This window comes from Lampetra fluviatilis, chromosome 40, assembly GCF_964198595.1.
Source record: "Lampetra fluviatilis chromosome 40, kcLamFluv1.1, whole genome shotgun sequence".
NCBI classification, from domain to species: Eukaryota; Metazoa; Chordata; class Hyperoartia; order Petromyzontiformes; family Petromyzontidae; genus Lampetra; species Lampetra fluviatilis.
In genome coordinates, this window is record NC_136314.1 from 10,139,282 (window position 1) to 10,156,744 (window position 17,463).

The following is a 17,463-nucleotide window of genomic DNA, read 5'->3' on the forward strand; positions in this document are numbered from 1 at the left end:
TGTGACGTCAACGCCGCGCTCGTGCCAGCCTAGGTGCACATTGAGGCCGCCACGTGAAATGTTGAAGGCTGGCTGCTGGCGGGTGGTCACAGGATAGACCCAGCAGGTGTCACGGGGTTCACTGACTGAGATGACTGGCAGATGCACCACCTGTGTCCCTAAACTGTGCCAACTTGCTGCGTTTTAGCTATCCGGCGTTCCGCTCGTTGTTGTGAGCGTCGCTCCTGTGCCTTCCGTTGTTGCTGGAGGACGACTGCCTCCAACTGCCCAGTATCAGCGTCCTTCACGGCCTCCACAGAGGCCGTTCTTGACACCACTGGTACCGGTCATCGGCAAGTCTACTCAGCTCCACATCCTCCTGTACCACATCAGCTCCATCTCTTCTCTAGCCCGTGCCGCGCCCGTTTAGCCCCCTCGATCCGACCAAATTAAAGATGCTTGGGCATGCGCTGACGGGGAACGCGGGCTACGTGACGCAGCCAACACCGAATGAGACTGCATCCAGATCTTCCAAGAATGTGGGAGCTCCTCACACTGTACTCGAGTCTGGCTAAACCCAGGGTGACACGTATGACAGGGCCAGCCTGAATGTGTCAAACCGGCGCAGATGTTCCATCAGGGGAGGGGGTGCACGTCTCGCAGGCATAGAGGAAGGGAGCGCAACGCGACTGTGGCCGGGAAGACCCGGAGCTCCACGTGGGTGGAGTGGCGAGGATGGAAATGAAAAGGCACAGGATTACACGGGCGCACACAAAGACAAAGATCCCCCATGTAGCCTTCATAGGCAGTCGGCGTGAGTGCTGTTAGGGAGCACCTGTGAAGGTTGGAACGGCAAACGGCGGAGAATGTGGGTAGCCGGGAACACGCCCGGCCGCCTTTGTCTTCCCCACTGCTGACGTTGAATACACACCGCAAACAGGTACTCGTTCAAGGCTGAGTCGACCTAGAGGAGGCCCAGGAGCGGTTCACACATTCCCTGCCGCTGTTATTGGTCGTGATCGGGACTCGAACTCGGGTGGGCAGGTTTCTCAGCGGAGCGCGCTAACCACTGCGGCATCCCCCCCCCCCCCCCGATACAGTGCTGAGTTACAGACCCGCCAAGACACGTGTCCCTGGGGGTTCACACCAATAATGCGTGGGGGTGGATGCGTGTGCACGCGTGTGTCTGTGTGCGTGTGTCTGTGTGCGTGTGTCTGTGTGTGTCTGTGTGCGTGCGTCTGTGTGCGTGTGTCTGTGTGCGTGTGTCTGTGTGTGTGTGTGTCTGTGTGCGTGTGTCTGTGTGCGTGTGTCTGTGTGCGTGTGTCTGTGTGCGTGTGTCTGTGTGCGTCTGTGTGTGTGTGTCTGTGTGCGTGTCTGTGTGCGTGTCTGTGTGCGTGTGTCTGTGTCTGTGTGCGTGTGTCTGTGTGCGTGTGTCTGTGTGCGTGTGTCTGTGTGTGTCTGTGTGCGTGTGTCTGTGTGTGTCTGTGTGCGTGTGTCTGTGTGCGTGTGTCTGTGTGTGTCTGCGTGCGTGTGTGCACGGGGAACTGTTGTGCAGTGTTAGCGAGGCGCACTACGAACCCGGCCACCCGAGTTGGATTCTCGCTCACGACCAAAGAATCAGTGGCGGATGCTTAAACTCGTCCTGCGCCTCGAACTAGGTCGACTCAACCATGGTGCGTAGACATGAGCACTGGGGAGACAAAGGCGGCCGGGCGTGGCGCTGGCCACCCACGCCCCTGTATGCCCGTCCCCCCTGGGTACGAGTCACACTCAGCTTGTGTCGAGGTGCATCGTCCAGGCGCAATGTTCACCTGCACCAGCTCGAGCCTCCCGTAAACCACGTGACGTCTGTGTGTGTGTGCCCCCCCCCCCACTCTGAGTCCCTCCCCCGCCGCCGCCCCCTCTGAAGACAGACGCAGCTCCTCCGTGCAGCTCACGTCAGTTCGCTCCCTCCTCCCCTCTCATCATCATCATCATCCTCTCACCATCCTCACCACCACCACCCTCACGTCGTTACCACCACCACCACCCTCTCTTCATCATCACCACCACCCTCTCTTCACCACCACCATCACCCTCACGTCGTTACCACCACCACCCTCTCTTCATCATCACCACCACCACCCTCTCATCACCACCACCACCCTCTCATCACCACCACCACCCTCTCATCACCACCACCACCCTCTGTTCACCAGCACCACCACCCTCTCTTCACCACCACCACCACCACCACCCTCTCTTCACCACCACCACCACCCTCACGTCGTTACCACCACCACCACCCTCTCTTCATCATCACCACCACCACCCTCTCTTCACCACCACCACCACCACCACCACCCTCACGTCGTTACCACCACCACCACCACCCTCTCGTTATCATCACCACCACCCTCTCTTCACCACCACCACCCTCTCTTCACCACCACCACCCTCTCTTCACCACCACCACCCTCTCATCACCACCACCACCCTCTCTTCATCATCACCACCACCCTCTCTTCACCACCACCACCCTATCATCACCACCACCACCCTCTCTTTATCATCACCACCACCCTCTCTTCATCACGACCACCACCGTCTACCTCGCACCGTCTACGTCACTGGCCCCGTCCCACGGCTACGGGCTGCGAGTGGAGCCGCGCACAAACTCCACCGCACGACAGAAGCCAAACGGAGTCGAGATGTCAGTGACGCCGTTAAGTTGAAAAGCTGACAAACGTTTAGAATGTTGCCCGACGTTTAGCTGGAGAATACACCCAGCGTCATCAGGACCTGCTCTAGGCATTCGGTGGTGAACGTGACCGCAATTACCCCTGGGGTAAAAAAAACACATCTCTCTCTGCACGCGGCATCCAGTGTGCATCCACTCATCAGAAGCGTCGTGTGGCAAACACAATACACCACTGGGGAGACAAAGGCGGCCGGGCATGCTCCTGGCGACAACCAAGCCCGCTTGTGTGCCGCGTTAGCCGTGATGGGTGCTCGCTAACAGCACTCGCCCCTGCAGTCTATAAAGCAAGGCCGTAATTATAATATACAGTGAGGGAAAACAGTTTTTGATTCCCTGCTGATTTTGTACGTTTGCCCACTGACAAAGAAATGATCAGTCTATAATTTTAATGGTAGGTTTATTTGAACAGTGAGAGACAGAATAACAACAACAAAATACATAAAAACGCATGTCAAAAATGTTATACATTCATTTGCATATTAATGAGGGAAATAAGTATTTGACCGCCTCTCAATCAGAAAGATTTATGGCTCCCAGGTGTCTTTTATACAGGTAACGAGCTGAGATTAGGAGCAAACTCTTAAAGGGAGTGCTCCTAATCTCAGCTTGTTACCTATATAAAAGACACCTGTTCACCGAAGCAATCAATCAATCAATCAGATTCCAAACTCTCCACCATGGCCAAGACCAAAGAGCTCTCCAAGGATGTCAGGGACAAGATTGTAGACCTACACAAGGCTGGAATGGGCTACAAGACCATCGCCAAGCAGCTTGGTGAGAAGGTGACAACAGTTGGTGCGATTATTCGCAAATGGAAGAAACACAAAAGAACTGTCAATCTCCCTCGGCCTGGGGCTCCATGCAAGATCTCACCTCGTAGAGTTGCAATGATCATGAGAACGGTGAAGAATCAGCCCAGAACTACACGGGAGGATCTTGTCAATGATCTCAAGGCAGCTGGGACCATAGTCACCAAGAAAACAGTTGGTAACACACTACGCCGTGAAGGACTGAAATCCTGCAGCGCCTGCAAGGTCCCCCTGCTCAAGAAAGCACATATACATGCCCGTCTGAAGTTTGCCAATGAACATCTGAATGATTCAGAGGACAACTGGGTGAAAGTGTTGTGGTCAGATGAGACCAAAATTGAGCTCTTTGGCATCAACTCAACTCGCGTGTTTGGAGGAGGAGGAATGCTGCCTATGACCCCAAGAACACCATACCCACCGTCAAACATGGAGGTGGAAACATTATGCTTTGGGGGTGTTTTTCTGCTAAGGGGACAGGACAACTTCACCGCATCAAAATGACGATGGACGAGGCCATGTAACGTCAAATCTTGGGTGAGAACCTCCTTCTCTCAGCCAGAGCATTGAAAATGGGTGGTGGATGTGTATTCCAGCATGACAATGACCCAAAACACACGGCCAAGGCAACAAAGGAGTGGCTCAAGAAGAAGCACGTTAAGGTCCTGGAGTGGCCTAGCCAGTCTCCAGACCTTAATCCCATAGAAAATCTGTGGAGGGAGCTGAAGGTTAGAGTTTGCCAAACGTCAGCCTTGAAACCTTAATGACTTGGAGAAGATCTGCAAAGAGGAGTGGGACAAAATCGCTCCTGAGATGTGTGCAAACCTGGTAGCCAACTACAAGAAACGTCTGACCTCTGTGATTGCCAACAAGGGTTTTGCCACCAAGTACTAAGTCATGTTTTGCAGAGGGGTCAAATACTTATTTCCCTCATTAAAATGCAAATCAATTTATACAATTTTTGACATGCGTTTTTCTGGATTTTGTTTATGTTATTCTGTCTCTCACTGTTCAAATAAACCTACCATTATAATTATAGACTGATCATTTCTTTGTCAGTGGTCAAACGTACAACATCAGCAGGGGATCAAATACTTTTTCCCTGACTGTATATTGGTGGGGGGGGGGGACACACACCCCCCCAATATTCAAATATGCTCAAAATGTCCCCCCAATATATTGCTATAAAAAATAATTGCTATGCTATGTAAATAAAAACAACAATTTGCAAAACCTTGGCCACAATATCTGGACTTGTCTTCATATAAATCAATGCATACATTTCTGTTATATGATTGTGGTTATGGTTGTTCTTTATTAATCCCTAATCTCTGCCATTACATAAGAAAAGGTAAAAAAGTAAAAACAGAGCAATGTAGTACAATACACTATTAGACATTATTGTACAAAATAAATAAAAAAGTCCATCCCGTGTGTTAGTGAATTTTTAATCTTTTAGGCAGGAAATTTAGATTTTTTCAAATTTAGATTTTTTTTCTGGGTTGTGACCCCCAGACCCCCTGGAAGATTTGTTCCCCCCCAATGTTGACTCCATGGCTACGGCCTTGATATAAAGGCTACGCGGGATCTGTATGCCAACTGCGTATATATACTGTACTGTACTGCGTCGTTGTTATTATAGACTGCCCGCATGTGGACCCTTCGTCTCTGGGGGAGCGGTGGTGAAGCGCTTAGCCCTACGCTGCGCCACGAACCTGCCCACCCGGGATTGATTCCCGCTCACGGCCAACACAGCCGACGATGATCTGCACCGGCCCTGGGCCTTCCCTAGATCGACTCGGACTCAAATGAGTACCTGGCGGCAGCGGTGTGTAGTAAGCATCGCCACTAGAGGAGACAAAGGCGGCCGGGCGTGGTGTTGGCCACCCACCCCCTCGTGTGTCGTGCCGCTAACGGCCCCATTGGCACGGCCGTGCCGAGTTGTCAACGTGATCATTTGAGCTTCTCCACCACCACTACGAGTGCAGCAGCAGTGTCATCACCACCACTACGAGTGCAGCAGCAGTGTCATCACCACCCACTCACGAGTTCAACGTCGAACGTCACGATCACGTCCCAGAACGGGCACAGACGCCTGAAGATCCTGTCATTAGCGCGCCTCCAGTTAGCGCGGGTGGGCTACGTACGGTGCGAAAGAAGTCGCACGTACGAGCGTGCGCACGCAACACGACAGAACGAAATTTTACTCTCGAATCTGGGTCCCAAACATTGGAGCGCGCAGGCCGATTGCTGCCGCTCGGCGAGTTCCATCCACGCGTCACCGAGCAATTCGCCTGCCGTGGAGCGTGTGTGTGTGTGCGTGTATGTGTCGTGTGTGCGTGTGTGTGTGTCGTGTGTGTGTGTCGTGCGTGTGTGTCGTGTGTGTGTGTCGTGCGTGTGTGTCGTGTGTGTCGTGTGTGTGTGTGCGTGTCGTGTGTGTGTGTGTCGTGCGTGTCGTATGTGTGCGTGTCGTGTGTGTGTGTGTGTCGTGTGATTGACCTGGTCAAGGCCTATGATACCATCAGTAGGCCTGAGCTCTGGGTTGTTCTTCGTGCTTTCGGAGTCCCTGACCCTCTGCTCACGATCATTAAGGACCTTCATGATGGTGAGCGGGCCCGGGTAAAACTACGTGGCCAGGAGTCGGAGCCTTTCCCTGTACACCTTGGGGTGCGACAGGGATGTCCTCTGGCTCCCACATTATTTAACTTCTATTTCGACTGCGTAGTTCGTGAAGCCTTCAATAGCTGTACCGGAGGAATTTCCATTTGGTACAGATATAATGGGAGGCTGATCGATGCCCGGGTACAATCAAGGGATGGCTCCCTATTGGTCAACCACGTTATGTATGCTGATGATTTGGTAATAGCTGCTCATTCAGAAGACGAGTTGGAGACGCTGCTGCTGAGACTGGAGTGTGCCACTAAGAGGTGGGGCCTTACCATCAGCCCCACCAAAACTAAGCACCTGCCTGGGTATTTTGTACCATCGGACACTCCACCCCCACAACTCCCAATCGGTGATGGGGAAGTTGTGGAGAGAGTGGAGAGTTTCCCATACCTGGGCAGTGTGCTTATGACCGGCTCCAGTTTATCAGCAGAAGTCTCACTCCGAATCAGTCGAGCGGCAATATCTTTTCATCGGTTGCGTAACGCTGTGTGGAAGCTACCTGGTCTGTCGCTCCGCACAAAGCTTCAGGTCTTCTCGGCCACGGTCATTCCCTCCCTTCTCTACACTTGCGAAACGTGGACCCCCCTAATGGGGCATCTTCGCCGGTTGGAAACATTTAGGCTGGCCTGCCTACGATCCATCCTGGGTTTAACCAGGCTGGATTGTGTGAGGAGCTCACAAATCCTTGAAAGATCTGGGCAAAGTCCCATCGGTGAGCTCCTCCGGCAGGCAAGGCTGCGTTGGCTGGGTCATGTAGCCCGCATGCACAGCCACCGCATGCCTAAACAGCTTTTGTTCGGCCGGATCGAGGGGGCTAAACGGGCGCGGCACGGGCTAGAGAAGAGATGGAGTGATGTGGTACAGGAGGACGTGGAGCTGAGTAGACTTGCCGATGACTGGTACCAGCGGTGTCAAGATCGGCCTCAGTGGAGGAGGCTCGTGAAGGACGCTACTGGGCAGTTGGAGGCAGTCGCCCTCCAACAACAACGGAGGGCGGAGGAGCGACGCTCACAACAACGAGCGGAGCGCCGGGTGACTAAAGCACAGCAAGTTGGTACAGTAGGGGGCACAGGTGGTGCATCAGCCAGTCATCTCGGTCATCTCGGTCAGTCGACCCGTGGCACCTGCTGGGTCTGCCCCGTGACCTCCTGTCAGCGGGCGTTCGACACTTCACGTGGCCTCAAGGTGCACTTGGCTTGGCACAAGCGTCGTGGTGACGTCACCACCACTTAGTGGCGAATGGCGGTTGTTGTTTTTGTGTCGTGTGTGTGTGCGTGTCGTGTTTGTGCGCGTGCCGTGTGTGCGTGTCGTGTGTGTCGTGTGTGTGTGTTTGTGCGCGTGCCGTGTGTGTGTGTGTGTGCGTGTCGTGTGTGTGTCGTGTGTGTCGTGCGTGCCGTGTGTGTGTGTGTGCGTGTCGTGTGTGTCGTGTGTGTGTCGTGTGTGTGCGCGTGCCGTGTGTGTGTGTGCGACGCTAGAGCCGATAGAAAGCGCGCTCGTGCGCGCGCGCCGCGGTTTTGCGAGTGGCCCACCCCAGACACGACATCGTCCGCGATTACCGCACCGATCGATCAAGAGACATTGCTACCCCATCTCGCGTCGCGATTACGATCGAACAATTGCTGTCGGTGAGCGCTCAGGGTGTGGCCAACGTAGCGGCCTCTGGTGACTGGGAGGGGTGAAGTGACACACTCCACTCCCATCGCCAACCTCCCCTCCTTAGCACGTGCGGACGAATCGAGGGATGGAGGGGATGGGGGGGGGTGTGGGGGTGTGTGTGTGTGGGGGTGTGTGTGTGTGGGGGTGTGTGTGTGTGGGGGTGTGGGTGTGTGTGGGGGGTGTGTGGTCTGTGTGTGGGGGTGTGTGTGGTGTGTGGGGGTGTGTGTGTGGGTGTATGTGTGTGGGTGTGTGTGTGGTGTGTGTGGGTGTGTGTGAGTGTGTGTGGGGGTGTGTGTGGGGGTGTATGTGTGGGTGTGTGTGGGGGGGGGTGTGTGTGAGTGTGTGTGGGGGTGTATGTGTGTGTGTGTATGTGGGGGTGTGTGTGTGGGTGGTGATCACATTTTAATTGCTAAGCGTGCGACTTAAGCGCGGGCGCACCGAGAATGCTGCCGATCGATGCTCATCGATTAGCCGATGAGCGTTGGCCGATGAAGACATCCTGCACCAGGACACCGCCAGCCCCCCCCCCCCCGTGTGTTCATGCCAGTCGGTGAGCTGACCATACTTTACCGCAGCGGCCCAGTGCTGCTGGCAATGCGAATCGAGGCGCAGGTGATTGTCGCGTGTTCAACAAGTTTGGCAGATGAGGTTAACATTTTAACAAACAGCGACTTATAAACAAGACGAGGTTCCTCCCCCGGTAGCCTGCTAGCGAGGAGCAACCTATGGAGGCCAGAACGGCACACGCGGGGATGGGGGGCCAGCACCATGCCCGGCCGCCTTTGTCTCCCCAGTGGCGATGTTTACACACCTAGGGGGAGGCCCAGAACCGGTTGAGATAATCGTCAGCGGCGTTGGTGGTCATGGACGGTAATCGACCCCGGGTTCACCGGGTTCACCGGATTCGTAGCGTAGCGCGCTCCACGTTTATACACGCACATCCTTATATACACACCTGTATACATATAACTACGTATACAAACACAGCTACAAAGATCCCCCTAGAGCCTTAGACTACTAGGGCAAGTGCTGTTAGCGAGTAGCACCTATGAAGGCCAGAACGGCACACGAGGAAGTGGGTGGCCAGCAACCACGCAGGCCGCCTTTGTCTCCCGAGTGGCGATGTTTACGCACCGCACCGGGTACTCGTTTGAAGCCGAGTCGACCTAGGGGAGGCCCAGGACCGGCTCAGATAATCGCTCACGGTGTTGGCCGTGAGCGGGAGTCGATCTCGGGTCGCCAGGGTCGTAGCGCAGCGCTAACCGCTACGCTGCCGCTCCCCACTGTGTACCCACACGCGCACGCACATCATGTATCCCTACACCATGTGCGTCCACAGGGAAGGCGCGACGCGCAGGAGATGGAACGATGCCATCAGCTCGGGTGATCGGCGCAGTGCCGCTGCATTGCACGCATCAAGGCGAGGAGCGTCTTCATCCAGCAGTGGACTGACCATGACTGCTGCTGCTGTCATGCTGTCATGCTGTCATGCTGATGATGACGACGATGCAGACGCTATGATGAATAATAATGGGGGTGTTTACCTCTTCTGGCAACACAACAGGAGTTGTGTGAAGATGTTCCAAACAGCACAATAGATGACACCTTCGGCAAGGATCCACGTCTCCGCATTGACCACACACGGTTACTTGTGGCGGTGAACATGCAAACAAAACAATGCTCCGATATTCATGTTCTTCATATTTTAATACTGGCCAAAAAATGGTCAAACGATGCAGACGCTGTCGAAATGGACAGCCTTCACGCGCACGCTCATAACACGCACGCGCTCAGGGTTCACGCACTATGAGAGTGCGCGTGAACGCTCATAACACGCACGTGCTCAGGGTTCACGCGCTATGAGAGTGCGCGTGAACGATCATAACACGCACGCGCTCAGGGTTCACGCGCTGTGAGAGTGCGCGTGAACGCTCATAACACGCACGCGCTCAGGGTTCACGCGCTGTGAGAGTGCGCGTGAACGCTCGTGGCCGTATGCGCTCCCAGGGGAAGTCGATGGCGTTATTAAAGTTGAACTCGTAGTCGGAGGAGGACGTGGCTTTCGCGACCGATATTGTCCATAACAAAGGTTTATGGGGGGTTAGAGATCGCGTAAATGTAAATGTGTCGATTAAATCCGCCACCATCCGACACAGCCAATCAATAGCGGGGGTTTGTCACGTGAACACAGCACGTGGCCAAGTCGCGACTCATACAGCACGCGGCAGCGGTGGTGCGTTGGAGAGTAAAACCACTCCAGCTGGGGGGGGGTCGCGTTGGGGTGATTCGGGCGCTCAGTGGAACGTCAACACATTTACACCACAACACACACAACACACCATACACACACAACACACACCATACACACAACACACACACAACACACACACCACACACACAACACACACACTACACACAACACACACACTACACACACTACACACACTACACACACCACACCACACACACCACAACACACCACACATCATACGTACACACCACACACACCACAACACACCACACACACACACCACACACACACAACACACACACCACACATCATACACCACACATCATACACCACACATCATACGTACACACCACACACACCACAACACACCACACACACACACCACACACACACAACACACCACACACACACACCACACATCATACACCACACATCATACACCACACATCATACGTACACACCACACACACCACAACACACCACACACACACACCACACATCATACGTACACACCACACACACCACACACACCACACACACCACACACACACACCACACACACACACCACACACACACACCACACACACACACCACACACACACACCACACACACACACCACACCAAACGCAAACGATGCGACGAGGCACCAAGGGGACGCTCGGCTCTTTGTAATGCGATGCAGCAATCCCGACGTTGTACTCTCTCCGTCTGAACTCCGTTGCCCACACAGCTGTACCCTGCTGTGTATATGTGTAGGGGGAAGATGCAGTTACGCACATCGGGAACGGTTGTACGCGTGCCGATTGCATTCGTGGCTCATTGAATTTAAGCAACGTTTATAAACGCGTTAAAGTAAATATATATAAGTCGATGTTGCTGAGGATTGTTTATATTCTTAATAAATATCGTGCCATGCATTTGTTCGACGCATGGGCGAGCTAGCGACTGTGTCCATTATCAACGGCAATCGACGTGGAGGGTGGTGGACCGAACCGTCGCGTCTGAACGCAGGTGGACACGCGGGGACGTTTCCGTGTACACGGACAAAGATCCCCCGTGTCGTCTTAGTAGACTGTTGGGGCCAGTGCTGTTAGCGAGCAGCACCTGCACGGCACACGAGGGGATGAGTGGTCAGCACCACGCCCGGCCGCCTTTGTCTCCCCAGTGGCGATGTTTACACACCGCACCAGCTACTCATTATTTTGTTTAGGCTCAGTCGGCCGTGAGCGGGAATCGAACTCGGGTCGCCGTTTTCGTAGCGCAGCGTAGCGCTACCCACTACACTACCGCTACAACACACATACATACACACACATACATACAGATGCGCACATATACACACATACACACACACATGTATCTCCCGTATACTAATCACCGACACACACACATATATATAGACTGTCTGTACATCGTAGGCAGCATGGCCAGCCCGAATGTTTCCACACTGGCTCAAGATGTCCCGCCTCCAGCGGGGGTCCGCGTGTGGCGGCGAGCGCACGAGAGGGGGGGCCCGGCGCTCCGTGCAGGTCGCGTCCACATGGGCACGCAAGTGCAGCAGAGGCGCGCGCACACAAAGACAAAGATCCCCCGGGCAGCCTCAACAGGCAGTCGGGGCAAGTTCTGCAGGCGAGCGCTCACGGTGGTCGGAGCGGCAGACGACGGTGAGTGCGGGTGACCTCCAACACCACGCCCCCACCCACCTCGTCCCCCAGGTGCCGACGCTGATACACACCACAACTAGGTACTCGTTCAAGGCTGAGTCGACCTAGGGGAGGCCCAGGAGCGGTTCACATATTCGCTCCCGCTGTTATTGGTCGTCATCGGGACTCGGAACTCGGGTGGGCAGGTTTCTCAGCGGAGCGCGCTAACCACTGCGCAACCGCTCCTCCCCCAAGCGCACGCACACAAAGCACGAGAGGCGATTCCAGTGCTGAGTCGCAGACCCATCAGGCAGCCGGTCCCCTCGTTCAAGGCTGAGGCGACCCAGTCAGCTGACAGCGTCGCACTGATTTCCTGCTGCTCAAATGAGTACCGAGGCATCCATCGAGTGCTCATTTCCTGTTCGTGTACAGCCCTGCAAGAGCCATTGGGGGGAGGGGACACCGCACGTTCCGATGTCGGCTAGGCGAGTCTCTCCATGATAGTATAATCAGCGTTGACTTCCCGTACAAAGTGGTACATATTTTATCGACCCCCCCAGAGGATGATGGTCCGATGTCAACCCCACGACGCACAACCAATGAGCGCGGTGGGCCACGTACGGTGCGAAAGAAGTTCAACATGCATACGTGCCAGCCAGGCAAGCGGGTGGTGATGCAGTTCGCACCACCCGCGAACCTACGTTTCATTCCCGCTCACGGCTAACGTCAATGGCGATTTGCAATCTCTCCTAGTTACCCCCCCCCCCATTCAGGAGCAGCACTCACTAGCCAGGACTGGTGAAGTATGGTCTAACAAGCCCCCTGACCGGTGATATTGCTTTGCGAGGCGACGTCGTGGTGGTGGCGGTGGTGGCGGTGGTGGGAGCGATGGTGGTGGTGGCGGTAGGAGTGGTGGCGGTGGTGGTGGTAGGAGCGGTAGTGTAGCGGTTAGCGCTACGCTGCGCTACGAACCCAGCGACCCGGGTTCGATTCCTGCTCACGGCCAACACCGGTGACGATTATCTGAACCGGTCCTGGGCGTCCCCTAGGTCGACTCAACCTCAAATGAGTAGCCTGTTGCGGTGTGTAAACATCGCCACTGGGGAGACAAAGGCGGTCGGGCGTGGTGCTGGCGACCCACCCCCTCGTGTACCGTTCCGGCCTTCATAGGTGCTCACTAACAGCACTTGCCCCAACAGTCCGTTAAGGCTACACGGGGGATCTTTGTCTTGGTGGTGGTGGCTACGCTGCTGCTGCTGCACGTGACTGACGGCTGTCACCCAGCGCTGTGGAGGCAGCGGCGAGGGTTGGTGGATCACCACACAGATGGGTGTCGAGGAGGAGTCGTGGCTATGCCAGGGAGAAGGCGGTACAGCAACGTGTGGACGAATCTCCATCTGTTCCACACTCCCTACTACCCGTGCGCTTCGAGGAGGAGTCGTGCCCCTGGCTCACCAGAAAGCGGCACGGCAAGGGGACTGATCTCCACTCCGGTTCGTTCCGTCTGTACGGGGGATAGAGCGTTGCTCCCTCGCGCAATGCGTGGGGCTATTTCTCCGGGCGCTCCGGTTTCCTCCTCCGGCACGTGAATAATCAAGAAAACAACTAGGCGTTGATCAGCTGAGAACATCTTACAAACGAAGACCTCATTGTAGCAGCAGCAGCAGCATGACCCTCCTGATAACGGGTCACAAGACTCAGCGTGGCTCTCCTGCATTAAATACGCAAATGATTTCGATAGCAGTGCATTGGCAATCGCCGTCATATCTTTATAATTGTTACGATGATGGCACACGCAGTGCGAGGCATTTCCACACACGCGCGGCATGTTTACACGGGACGGTGCCTACACTTTGACTGATACGTTGCATCAATAATTCACGTATACAGTGAGATCATAAATAACCATTGCCTACCCCGCAGATCAGGCGTCTCACGGTCGCCGAGGCGCGCCCGAGCGCGCGTTACGCGACGGCCTCTCGCGTTAGCCACGCGACCCGGTGCCGATCGAGGCAGACGGCGAGACGGCAGCAGCCGTGGCATGTGCCAATGGCACATGAAGACAAAGATCCCCCAAGTGGAGCCTCAGCGGGCTGGCGCTGCAAGCGAGTAGCGAGCGCCTGTGAAGGCCGGCACGGCACACGAGGGGGTGGGTGGCCAGCACCGCGCCCCGGTCGCCTTTGTATCCCGAGCGGCGACGCACGAGGTACTCATTTAAAGGCCGAGTCGACCTAGGGGAGGCCCAGGACCGGTTCAGTTACGAGTTGTCACTGATATTGGCCGCGAGCGGGATTCGAACCAGAGTGGCCGGCTTCGTAGCGCAGTGCACTAACTGCTACTCTCTACCAATTACGCAACACTCACACGCACGGACGCGCTGACGGAACGGAGTTGATATCAGGTGCCAACAAGAGAGACGGAGCGATGAAATCCGTTCCGATGACGGGCGGATTGTTCAATCGTCGCAAGATCGTGAGAAGGTGGCGGCGGTCAATGAAGGGAGGCCCTTAATCCAGCAGTGGATTGACATGGCTGCTGCTGACGACGATATGGTAAACCCGGACCGGACCCCCCCCCCCCCCCACGGTACCAGCATGTCTCCATGTGTCCCAACGCGTCCACACACAAAGACAAAAACCCCCCACCACCACCACGATAGCCTTCGCGGACTGCGGCGGGCAAGTGCAGTCAGCGAGCACCTATTAAGGCCGCCAGGGCCAACGGCAGCACGCCGAGCGGGCGGCCTTCGTCTCCCCCGGCGCCAATATTCCCGGCACACCGCAGCAGGCGCTCGCTTCTCAACGCCGAGTCGACCTAGGGGAGGCCCCCGGAATCGGTGCAGGATATTCTCCGCTGTTTTTTGTCGTGAGTTGGGGGCGGGCGGTGGGGGGGGGGGCAATCGAAGTCGGCTCGCCGGGGGTTCGCAGCGCAATGCGCCGAGCAGGACGCGACCTCTCCCCGCACATACAACACGCGCACACAAGACAAAGAACCCCCGTGTAGCCTTAACCGACTGTAAGGGGCAAGTGCTGTTTGCGAGCGCCTACGAAGGCACGCGCGGCACGCGTAGGACCGGTTGGTGGCCCAGAACCACGCCCGGCCGCCTTTGTCTCCCTTCGTGGCGCGAGCGCCTCAAGTTTGGCGTCGCGTTTTGCAGAGACATCTGGACTCGGGAATTCGCTCACGCCCACCGCCAGCGTCCCATGTTCATTCCACTGCTATCGTACCCCCCTCCCCCCAACTACGATAGGGGTTACAGAGCCCCGGCGATAGCATCTCCCCCACACAGAGAGAGCCGGCGATACGCAACAGAGACACGGAGACCCAAAGACACGGATACTCAGAGACACGGAGGACAGAGACCCAGAGACACGGAGACTCAGAAACACGGATGACAGAGAGACACGGAAACTCATAGACACAGAGAAACAGAGACACGGAGGACAGACAGATAGGGAGACACGGAGACCGCCTGCCTCGCCCTCCGCCCGGCTCCCCCAAGCCCGGGCGCGTACACGGCGAGAGGCGAGGAGATGAGATCGAGATGGGAGATAACGCGCAGGGGATTCCCTGGGCCCCCCTTACAATTACACAGTGCCCCCCCCCTTTCCCTCAATCGCCGAGACACTCACCTCTCTCGCTGCGGGAAGGAGTTGGCGAGAGTGGAGCGAATGAGCAACGTGGGCACCACCACCAGCAGCAGCAGCGGCGGCAGCAGCAGCGGCAGCGACGACGCTCCGAGCCTCGCCATCTTTAGCGCGGCCGCGAGAGTGCGCGTGCGTGCGTGGGTGTAGGTGGGTGGGAGTAGCCGACATCCACCCACACCCACCCACCTACACCGTGTGGGTGGGTGTAGGTGAAGTGTGTGGGTGGGGGTGGGCGTGCGGTATAGTGCGTGGGTGTGGGTGGGTGAAGGTGCGTGGGTCTAGGTGGGTGGGTATAGGTTCGTGGGTGTAGGTGGGTGGGTGTCAGGGACGTGCGGTTAGGGGAGCCAGAGTCTCACCTGTCACACTCCAATGAAAATAGCTGTTACGAAAAGTAAAAAAAAAGAATAATCAAATCAAATAAATATTAAGATTTTTCCACGGATCTGTGTTATAAATGTCATTTCTTTACGATTCCAATCATTTTTATAGTCAAAATCGCCAAATTTGCGGAGCTCCGCTGCAAATACAGGAAGAGACGAGAGGTGAGGCAGCGACGAGCTCAGCCTCCCCTCTGATTGCGCAACCCCTCAGTAACTGAATGGAGAGCTGGAGAGCGGGCAATAAGCGCGTGCCTGTTACTATCTCAGTATGTCACCAATGTAATGTTTGTAGACCCCTTCATTTCATGTCCTCGTCTTCCATACTCCAGATAACTTATTTCACGTGTGTGTATAAAAATATTTAGGCTCGCTAGTCTCGTCATGAAACTGCAATGAAAATGCACCAGGGGAGGCAGCTATCATCTCTGCCTCACTGAGGGGGACGTGTCTAACACGCCCCCTCAGTGAGGACACGCCCCCTCCGTGAAGCCACGCCCCCCTCAGTGTGTGAATCTGGCTCTGACACTAGCCAGTGCCTCCCCAGCCATTGACCTCACCGCACGTCACTGATCTGAACCGGTCCTGGGTCTCCCCGAGGTGGACTCAGCATTAAATGAGTACCTGGTGCGGTGTGCAGTAAACATTGCCACTGGGAAGACAAATGTGGCCGGGCGCAGTGCTGGCCACCCCACCCCTCCTCGTGTGCCATTCCGGCGTTCACATAGGTGCTCGCTAACAGCACTTGTCCAAAAAGTCTGTAAAGTTGACACGAGGGATTTGTGTCTTTGTCGTGGCCAGAATGTGGTGGTGGGGTGTGGGTGTGTATACGTGCGTGTACGCAATGCAAGCGCGTGTGTGTGTGTCTAAGGGAGGCAGTCGCCCTCAAGCAATAGCGGAGGGCAGAGAAGCGACGCTCACAACAACGAGCTGAGCGACGGGCGTCTAAAACACAGCAAGTTGGCACAGTAGGGGGCACTGGTGGTGTATCGGCCAGTCATCAGTCAATTCATGGCACCTGTGTCCGTCCCGTGACCTCCTGCCAGCGGGCGTTCGACACGTCACGTGGCCTTAAAGTGCACATAGCCTGGCACAAGCGCTGTGGTGACGTCACGGCCACTTAGTGGCGAATGGCGGTTGTTGTTGTTTTAGGGGTTAATATCAGGGTGTTTCAAAAAGATGGACCCGATTTGAAATCGCTATATCTCTGCAACCACGAACCGCCCATGAATGAAACTATTACCACTTGAGAGGGCGGGGCATAGATATGGTGGGGCATAGAGAGGGCGGGGCATAGAGAGGGCGGGGCATAGAGTTTCAAATGATCAGCGCGAGATGCCTCTCCCAGCGCACAAACAGCCCCTAGCTTCAGTCATTCGCAAGATGGCGACTCCGCAACTCGAGGCGTTTCGCGTTCTGCAGTTCGGCAAGACTGAATGCGTAATTACGGTACAGCGTGCGTTTCAACGGCGTTTTGGAATCGATTCGCCAATGTCAAAGAGCATTCGTCGTTGGAGCCGACAATTTGAGGAAGCAGGCTGCTGTTGATGTCAGGGGAAGAGCGCAGGGCGACCATGCACCGCAGAGGAAAACGTGAGAAGAGAGGCGTTTGGGACGAATTCAACTATCGTCTCGATGTTGTCCGAACAGCAGGTGGAGGGCACATATAGCATTTATAAATGGTTAGTTAAACTT

The 17,463-nt window shown here is 55.6% G+C and overlaps 1 protein-coding gene across 4 annotated transcripts in view; it reads right to left on the bottom strand.

Moving 5' to 3' along the window:
• LOC144946230 (voltage-dependent calcium channel subunit alpha-2/delta-2-like) overlaps positions 1 to 15,574 on the bottom strand; it is a 150,725-nt gene extending 135,151 nt beyond the window's left edge. For 3 of the 4 annotated variants that reach the window (XM_078875097.1, XM_078875095.1, XM_078875094.1), the window contains exon 1: positions 15,377 to 15,552. In XM_078875097.1, the coding sequence (XP_078731223.1) occupies positions 15,377 to 15,495 (119 nt within the window). In that variant the 5' untranslated portion in view covers positions 15,496 to 15,552. Of the gene's footprint in view, positions 1 to 15,376 lie in introns of all 4 variants that reach the window. The other variant, XM_078875096.1, reaches the window with a different exon arrangement.
• Positions 15,575 to 17,463: the final 1,889 nt, after the last annotated feature.